General features: G+C 42.0%; 1 protein-coding gene across 1 annotated transcript; it reads left to right on the top strand.

Annotated features, from left to right (window-relative positions):
• The first annotated feature begins 549 nt into the window (after positions 1 to 549).
• On the top strand, positions 550 to 8878 carry LOC116609896. Its single transcript, XM_048734051.1, has 4 exons — positions 550 to 1408; positions 1523 to 1588; positions 6298 to 6477; positions 7899 to 8878. Exons 1-4 carry the CDS (start codon positions 1250 to 1252, stop codon positions 7971 to 7973), a joined length of 480 nt encoding a protein of 159 aa, XP_048590008.1. The 5' UTR covers positions 550 to 1249; the 3' UTR covers positions 7974 to 8878.
• The last annotated feature ends 346 nt before the right edge of the window (positions 8879 to 9224 follow it).

The raw sequence follows: 9224 nt of genomic DNA, 5'->3' as shown, positions 1-9224 counted from the left end.
AAGTACACAAAAAAACAGTACGGCAACATTTCGTATTGCCCCATGACAGGTTTTCCAATAGGTTTTTGGATTCCGGGTCCTAGTGTGTGAATTCCGGATTCCATGTGGGTTTTTTCCCGTGGATGCCGGATTCCATTTTTGTTTCAAGGATTCTTGTATTCCGGATTCCACCTTAAGTCTTGGATTCCGAATCCTACTGTGTGGATTCCGGATTCCAGTAGCATGGATTCCGGATTTCGGATTTCTTATTTTTTCATGAATTCCGGATTACCTGTCAAGGGGCAATTTCGTAAAATTTATTCAATATTTCAATACTTTATAACATTCCCGCCAAAACATGCCCTTTTGGTGAAAAACCACAGGCTTCCCAAGTATTGGATTTCTAACCGCTAGTTACGCCATCTGATTGGCTAGCACTCATCTATTGTATCATTTATTCTAAACGCCCAGCACAGGGATACCGTAATGATCATTACCAAGCCTGTCGACTTGCACCAAAAGTCACGTGACTTTTTAGTGACAATAACTCCCGCCAAAACAAACGCAGAAATGACTGCGGCCATCACGCCTGAAATATTTTGTTTAAATGAAAATTATTTCTTCCGGGCGTGAAAAATTTTTTTTGACCGATTGGTAGGCGCTGACTAAAGTTGCTTTTTGTTGTTTGTTATCTCAACGCCAAAAGCCGTAGCGCGAGAGAGTTTGCTAACCCAAAAAGTCGCGTGATTCCCCGTGCAAGCTATAGTTTGCAAAACAAGCCCTTAACGAAATCATATTAGCACTTTGCTTTCTCGTTGATTTTGCTTAAAGTTCGACGTTTTAAAACGACTTCACTGTTAGTGCAGTCACCGTTATTTTCATGTACCTTTCCATATAATGCATTCAACTGAAGATGAAACAATCTACTTTGCTTATTTGCATTCAGAACGTCACTAACGGCACATGAAAAGAACGGCGTGTAAATAATGCCTATGATGCGAGAAACGTGCCTTTTCATAGTTATCATGCGTGACAAAGAAATGCTTCGATGCGCGTCAGACACTAGGAAAGTTTGTATAAATCAGATCAGGGAACCTCGCGCGCTAATTGGTTAACTAACAGGGATTCTCGCTTGCCAATTGGCTAACTTTCTTAATCTTTGTCTCGTGGTAATAGTAGCGGGGCCAATATAACCAATAACATGAAGCAAAGCACGATCTCAGAGTGAACGTATAGTGGAGGTAACAGAAAAGCAAAACGTTTGATAAAAATGCAGTTCAAAACGCAACCGATTCGTTGGTGGTGTGTTGCTCAAGTTGTTATCGGTACGCTGATATTTTTAGTCAGCCTTTTCGCGTTACCGGTTTTCGAGGAGGATTGGTACGGTCGATATGGCGTCTTTGGTTTTAGTGTCTGGGTCGGAGCTTGGGTAGGTGGCTTGCTAAGGGCTGATGGCGTACATAATCACTATTTATAAAACAACAACTTATTTTTAAAAATTAAGAATAATTTGATCATTTCAATCATTTTAATCATTGTGTAGGCAATAATCACGGGTGCGTTGGGGGTTGTTGGAACTATAATTGACAACGCTGCGAAAACGAGCTGGGTGAGTACTTAATATCACTTATATAATGAATCCATTATTTGTAGATGGTTTCATAATGGTTTAAGATAAAATTGATGTTAATGAATAATTATTGTGATGATATATAAGATTATAATGGTGGATAATGGATAACAGATAATGACGTTTGTGATAATGGCTTATGATGGTGATGATGATGACAATGATGATGATTTGTAATAATAAGATCGTTTGTGATGATGATAGTGATGATGACGGTGAAAGTGATGATGACGGTGATAGTGATAATGACGGTGATGGTGATGATGAGGGTGATGGTGATGATGACGGTGATAGTGATGATAACGGTGATGGTGATGATGACTAGGCATGTGTATATTGCGCTTGTAAATTTGGGAAAAGTTGCTTAATAATGTAGCCGAAAGTTGCTCTAAAGTTGCTAATATATCCAAAAGTTGCCACCAGTAATTAACAAAAGTTGCTATAAAGTTGCTAATATATCCAAAAGTTGCCACCAGTAATTAACAAAAGTTGCTCGCTCTCTAGAGTCGTTTGTTCTAGATAAATGCTCAAAGCATGTTTGTTTGTTTTTTTATTTTAACAATTATGCATTTAATATTTTTCCAATCATTTTACGTCCAATAAAAAGAGTTTCGTTATACTTCGCGCGTGAAGTATAGGTAGGCCACGATAAATATAGCCGCTGTCCAGATTTCAGGGGCACACGTAAAACGAGTGAGGAATGTCAAGGACCATTTGGGAGCCGTTTTAATAAAATCTACTGCGATTAAATTATTTTTTAGATGAAAAAACGAACTTTTTGATGGTTTGGATCGATTTATACCAATTCGTTGCTCAAAAGTTGCAAAGGAAGGCAAAAGTTACTGGTCCTACGAAAAGTTGCTCAAAACACCAATAGTTGCTTAAAACTTGCTGAGCACAATCTACATATGCCTAATGATGACGGTGATGGTGATGATGACGGTGATAGTGATGATGACGGTCATAGTGATGATGACGGTGATAGTGATGATGACGGTGATAGTGATGATGACGGTGGTAGTGATGATGACGGTGGTAGTGATGATGACGGTGATAGTGATGATGACGGTGATAGTGATAATGACGGTGACGGTGATGGTGATGATGACGGTGATAGTGATAATGACGGTGATAGTGATAATGACGGTGATGGTGATGATGACGGTGATAGTGATAATAACGGTGATAGTGATAATGACGGTGATGGTGATGGTGACGGTGATAGTGATAATGACGGTGATGGTGATGATGACGGTGATAGTGATAATGAAGGTGATGGTGATGATGACGGTGATGGTGATGGTGATGGTGATGGTGATAATGACGGTGATAGTGATAATGACAGTGATGGTGATGATGACGGTGATGGTGATGATGACGGTGATAGTGATAATGACGGTGATGGTGATAATGACGGTGATGGTGATGATGACGGTGATAGTGATGATGACGGTGATGGTGATAATGACGGTGATGGTGATGATGACGGTGATAGTGATAATGACGGTGATGGTGATGGTGATGGTGATGATGACGGTGATGGTGATGGTGATGATGACGGTGATAGTGATAATGACGGTGATGGTGATGATGACGGTGGTAGTGATAATAACGGTGATAGTTATAATGACTGTGATGGTGATGGTGACGGTGATAGTGATAATGACGGTGATGGTGATGATGACGGTGATAGTGATAATGACGGTGATGGTGATGATGACGGTTATGGTGATGGTGATGATGACGGTAATAGTGATAATAACGGTGATGGTGATGATGACGATGATGGTGATGATGACGGTGATAGTGATAATGCAGTGATGGTGATGATGACGGTGATGGTGATGATGACGGTGATAGTGATAATGACGGTGATGGTGATAATGACGGTGATGGTAATGATGACGGTGATGGTGATGGTGATGATGACGGTGATGGTGATGATGACGGTGATAGTGATAATGACGGTAATGGTGATGATGACGGTGATGGTGATGATGACTGCGATAGTGATAATGCCGGTGATAGTGATGATGACGGTGATAGTGATAATGACGGTGATGGTGATGATGACTGCGATAGTGATGATGACGGTGATAGTGATAATGGCGGTGATGGTGATGATGACTGCGATAGTGATAATGACGGTGATGGTGATAATGACGGTGATGGTGATAATGACGGTGATGGTGATGATGACGGTGAGAGTGATAATGACGGTGATGGTGATGATGACGGTGATAGTGATGATGACTGCGATAGTGATGATGACGGTGATGGTGATGGTGATGATGACGGTAATAGTGATAATAACGGTGATGGTGATGATGACGGTGATAGTGATGATGACGGTGATAGTGATAATGACGGTGAAGGTGATGATGACGGTGATAGTGATAATGACGGTGATGGTGATGATGACGGTGATAGTGATAATAACGGTGATAGTGATAATGACGGTGATGGTGATGGTGACGGTGATAGTGATAATGACGGTGATGGTGATGATGACGGTGATAGTGATAATGAAGGTGATGGTGATGATGACGGTGATGGTGATGGTGATGGTGATAATGACGGTGATAGTGATAATGACAGTGATGGTGATGATGACGGTGATGGTGATGATGACGGTGATAGTGATAATGACGGTGATGGTGATAATGACGGTGATGGTGATGATGACGGTGATAGTGATGATGACGGTGATGGTGATAATGACGGTGATGGTGATGATGACGGTGATAGTGATAATGACGGTGATGGTGATGGTGATGGTGATGATGACGGTGATGGTGATGGTGATGATGACGGTGATAGTGATAATGACGGTGATGGTGATGATGACGGTGGTAGTGATAATAACGGTGATAGTTATAATGACTGTGATGGTGATGGTGACGGTGATAGTGATAATGACGGTGATGGTGATGATGACGGTGATAGTGATAATGACGGTGATGGTGATGATGACGGTTATGGTGATGGTGATGATGACGGTAATAGTGATAATAACGGTGATGGTGATGATGACGATGATGGTGATGATGACGGTGATAGTGATAATGCAGTGATGGTGATGATGACGGTGATGGTGATGATGACGGTGATAGTGATAATGACGGTGATGGTGATAATGACGGTGATGGTAATGATGACGGTGATGGTGATGGTGATGATGACGGTGATGGTGATGATGACGGTGATAGTGATAATGACGGTAATGGTGATGATGACGGTGATGGTGATGATGACTGCGATAGTGATAATGACGGTGATAGTGATGATGACGGTGATAGTGATAATGACGGTGATGGTGATGATGACTGCGATAGTGATGATGACGGTGATAGTGATAATGACGGTAATGGTGATGATGACGGTGATGGTGATGATGACTGCGATAGTGATAATGACGGTGATGGTGATGATGATGGTGATAGTGATAATGACGGTGATGGTGATGATGACTGCGATAGTGATAATGACGGTGATGGTGATAATGACGGTGATGGTGATAATGACGGTGATGGTGATGATGACGGTGAGAGTGATAATGACGGTGATGGTGATGATGACGGTGATAGTGATGATGACTGCGATAGTGATGATGACGGTGATGGTGATGGTGATGATGACGGTAATAGTGATAATAACGGTGATGGTGATGATGACGGTGATAGTGATGATGACGGTGATAGTGATAATGACGGTGAAGGTGATGATGACGGTGATAGTGATAATGACGGTGATGGTGATGGTGACGGTGATAGTGATAATGACGGTGATGGTGATGATGAAGGTGATAGTAATAATAACGGTGATGGTGATGATGACGGTGATAGTGATAATGACGGTGATAGTGATAATGACGGTGATGGTGATGGTGACGGTGATAGTGATAATGACGGTGATGGTGATGATGACGGTGATAGTGATAATGACGGTGATGGTGATGGTGACGGTGATGGTGATGGTGATGGTGATGGTGATGATGACGGCAATAGTGATAATAACGGTGATGGTGATGATGACGGTGATAGTGATAATGCAGTGATGGTGATGATGACGGTGATAGTGATAATGACGGTGATGGTGATAATGACGGTGATGGTGATGATGACGATGATGGTGATGATGACGGTGATAGTGATGATGACGGTGATGGTTATGATGACGGTGATGGTGATGATGACGGTGATGGTGATGATGACGGTGATGGTGATGGTGACGGTGATGGTGATATTGACGGTGATGGTGATGGTGATAGTGATAATGACGGTGATGGTGATGATGACGGTGATGGTGATGATGACGGTGATAGTGATAATGACGGTGATGGTGGTTATGACGGTGATAGTGATGATGAAAGTGACAGTGATAATGACGGTGATTGACACCCATATCCCCAAGCCCTTCCTCACCGAACTAAACCTTTTTTCATGATAATGGAAAATTTTAAAAAGGCCAGCACTCCGGGACAATAACAAATCACGCAAAGCCCCCATTCTAGCGGCCAATCCAAGCAAGAAAGTTCCATCAGATATCGTGTATAAAGTACCATACTATAATCACGAATGGTTGCAAGCTATCAGCAAAGAGGTTATATTGGTTGTAAGATTTCATCAAAGAGATCGTAGTAAAACGGAGTGGCTGGTCAACACTCTTATATTAATTTGTATCGACAGATTGGTGCTATGTTCGGCTTTTCGCTGGTCACGTGTCTCCTCATCTGGCCAATGATTATCTTGCATGCGAGGGCTCGGGTAGTAAACATTTTCTTGGTCGTTCTGTGTCTTATCGAGTTTGTTGTGGCATCAGCGACATCAATCACAGGCTACAAGGCATATGCAATGTTCCTGAAGGAAGTGAGTCATAATTTTTAACAGGCTACAAGGCATATGCAATGTTACTGAAGGAAGTGAGTCATGATTTTATTACAGGCTACAAGCATTATGCAATGTTACTAAAGGAAGTGAGTCATGATTTTTAATAGTGCGACTCCCGCTACCGTGGCCACAAATACAAACTTTCAAAGACGCTGCGCAAATCTGCATGTGAGAATATAGTTTTGAATTACACAAACTTCATATCGTAGGCTTCCTTTGTGTTCTGATGAGCACTAAAGCATTTCTTTACCTCGCTGATTGGCTAATAACGTTGATTCTCATCAGATAGCACGTTTTTCGCATCTTTATTGGCAAAACTGTCAAGGTGGCCACGTTAGCGCGCGTCGTACTCTAAAACTGGGGAAACCCGCATAACGGAGTTTATTGTTAACGGAGTTCTACCAGGGTCATCTCGCTAGTTAGGCAGTTTAAGTGTCCTTGTTAATGAAGTTCTACAAGGGGCTTCTCGCTAGTTAGGCAGTTTAAGTGTCCTTGTTAATGAAGTTCTACAAGGGGCTTCTCGCTAGTTAGGCAGTTTAAGTGTCCTTGTTAATGAAGTTCTACAAGGGGCTTCTCGCTAGTTAGGCAGTTTAAGCGTCCTTGTTAATGAAGTTCTACAAGGGGCTTCTCGCTAGTTAGGCAGTTTAAGTGTCCTTGTTAATGAAGTTCTACAAGGGGCTTCTCGCTAGTTAGGCAGTTTAAGCGTCCTTGTTAATGAAGTTCTACAAGGGGCTTCTCGCTAGTTAGGCAGTTTAAGTGTCCTTGTTAATGAAGTTCTACAAGGGGCTTCTCGCTAGTTAGGCAGTTTAAGTGTCCTTGTTAATGAAGTTCTACAAGGGGCTTCTCGCTAGTTAGGCAGTTTAAGCGTCCTTGTTAATGAAGTTCTACAAGGGGCTTCTCGCTAGTTAGGCAGTTTAAGTGTCCTTGTTAATGAAGTTCTACAAGGGGCTTCTCGCTAGTTAGGCAGTTTAAGTGTCCTTGTTAATGAAGTTCTACAAGGGGCTTCTCGCTAGTTAGGCAGTTTAAGTGTCCTTGTTAATGAAGTTCTACAAGGGGCTTCTCGCTAGTTAGGCAGTTTAAGTGTCCTTGTTAATGAAGTTCTACAAGGGGCTTCTCGCTAGTTAGGCAGTTTAAGTGTCCTTGTTAATGAAGTTCTACAAGGGGCTTCTCGCTAGTTAGGCAGTTTAAGTGTCCTTGTTAATGAAGTTCTACAAGGGGCTTCTCGCTAGTTAGGCAGTTTAAGCGTCTTTGTTAAAATAGTTCTACAAGGGTCATCTCGCTAGTTAGGCAGTTTAAGCGTCTTTGTTAAAATAGTTCTACAAGGGGCTTGTTTCTAATGTATGTTTTCGGTAAGATGGAGATTTTAGGGCTACATTAATTACGTACTTATACTGTTTCAGCCATCACCAACCCAAGAACTGCCTAAACAGATCGGACAGACTAGACAACCAATAGTCGTTGGTGTATGGGTCTGAGAGAAGAGTGAATGAAGCCGGTCCATTACAACAAATCTATCCCTTGCTTCTAGGAACCCAGCCGAGATCTATCCGCTGTTTAGGGAAGGACGTTGTAATATTTTGGTATGTAATGCATAAGAATGCATGTTATTTTCACTCAAGGGCTCTTGAATTATGCATGAACTAGCTTCCACTAGTATTAAGCTGGTGCGCATGGCACAACAGAGCACCAACCTCAAAATCAAGCGCTGTCAATTTTGGTCACTGCCAGAGGGTTTATTCCGTTGCTAGTGAGCCGTTTTACGTCCCTTCGGTTCAGGTTTGTGCAGCGCGGCTTGTAAAGACAGGACCCAGAGTCCTTAAATGAGAAGACTGGAAACACAGGAGGAATAACTTCAACTCACTGGATTGAACTTGGAAACACAGGAGGAATAACTTCAACTCACTGGATTGAACTTGGAAAATTCCCTCTCAAGGGATAGGATTCGAACTTGGGCAAATGCGTTTAAATGGCCACAAACACGAGTGCTTAAAGTCATATGTTAGAGTTGAATTTGAGAAACAATTTGCATACCCAATTAAGAGGTTACAGATTAGATAAGATTGCAGAAAATAAAGAGAACAAACTTTTAAAACCTTAGATTGGTTATGCTTTTTATGATGAAATTAATATAAATAGATTGTACCTAGTTTTGAAATGTTTATCGAATCAGTGCCCCGATTATCTGGCTCATATTTTGACAAGAAAACGTGACATTTGAGAGATTACCAGATATAGTCACTTACACTTTTATTTTCGAAATACAAATAATTTATTGAACTTTTTATTTTTATTCAAGTGTAATTATAGTTTAAGGAGAGGCACATAGTTTATCAAAGCTCATGTAAGTTTACCCTAATTGAATAAAGTTACTATTTAATTATCCTGTTATCAGCGGGAACCAGAAAGAGTGAAAGAGGAATGGCAAAGGAAAGGCTTGAGTGTTTGAGAAAGTGGTTATCATGCAAATCTGCCTCCAACTTTGATTTGGTGCCCTCACGCAACAGGCGCGTATCCAGGATTTCTCACGTAATCATCATCATCATTGTGGGTTCCGTGTGGGTTCCGTGTGGGTTCCGTGTGGGGTCCGTGTGAGGTCCGTGTGGGGTCCATGTGGGGTCTGTGTGGGGTCCGTGTGGGGTCCGTGTGGGGTCTGTGTTGGGTCTGTGTGGGGTCCATGTGGGGTCTGTGTGGGGTCCATGTGGGGTCTGTGTGGGGTCCGTGTGGGG

This window comes from Nematostella vectensis, chromosome 11 (genome assembly GCF_932526225.1).
Source record: "Nematostella vectensis chromosome 11, jaNemVect1.1, whole genome shotgun sequence".
NCBI classification, from domain to species: Eukaryota; Metazoa; Cnidaria; class Anthozoa; order Actiniaria; family Edwardsiidae; genus Nematostella; species Nematostella vectensis.
Note: the sequence above shows the minus strand (reverse complement) of the source record. Positions and strands in the feature narration are given on the sequence as shown.

Bases quoted from the DNA above. Each gene is read 5' to 3' on its own strand.
- LOC116609896 (XM_048734051.1), top strand. From the start codon at position 1,250: ATGCAGTTCAAAACGCAACCGATTCGTTGGTGGTGTGTTGCTCAAGTT. The intron at 1,409-1,522 runs GTAGGTGGCTTG...ATCATTGTGTAG, and splicing joins GTGTCTGGGTCGGAGCTTGG to GCAATAATCACGGGTGCGTT. The intron at 1,589-6,297 runs GTGAGTACTTAA...TTGTATCGACAG, and splicing joins ACGCTGCGAAAACGAGCTGG to ATTGGTGCTATGTTCGGCTT.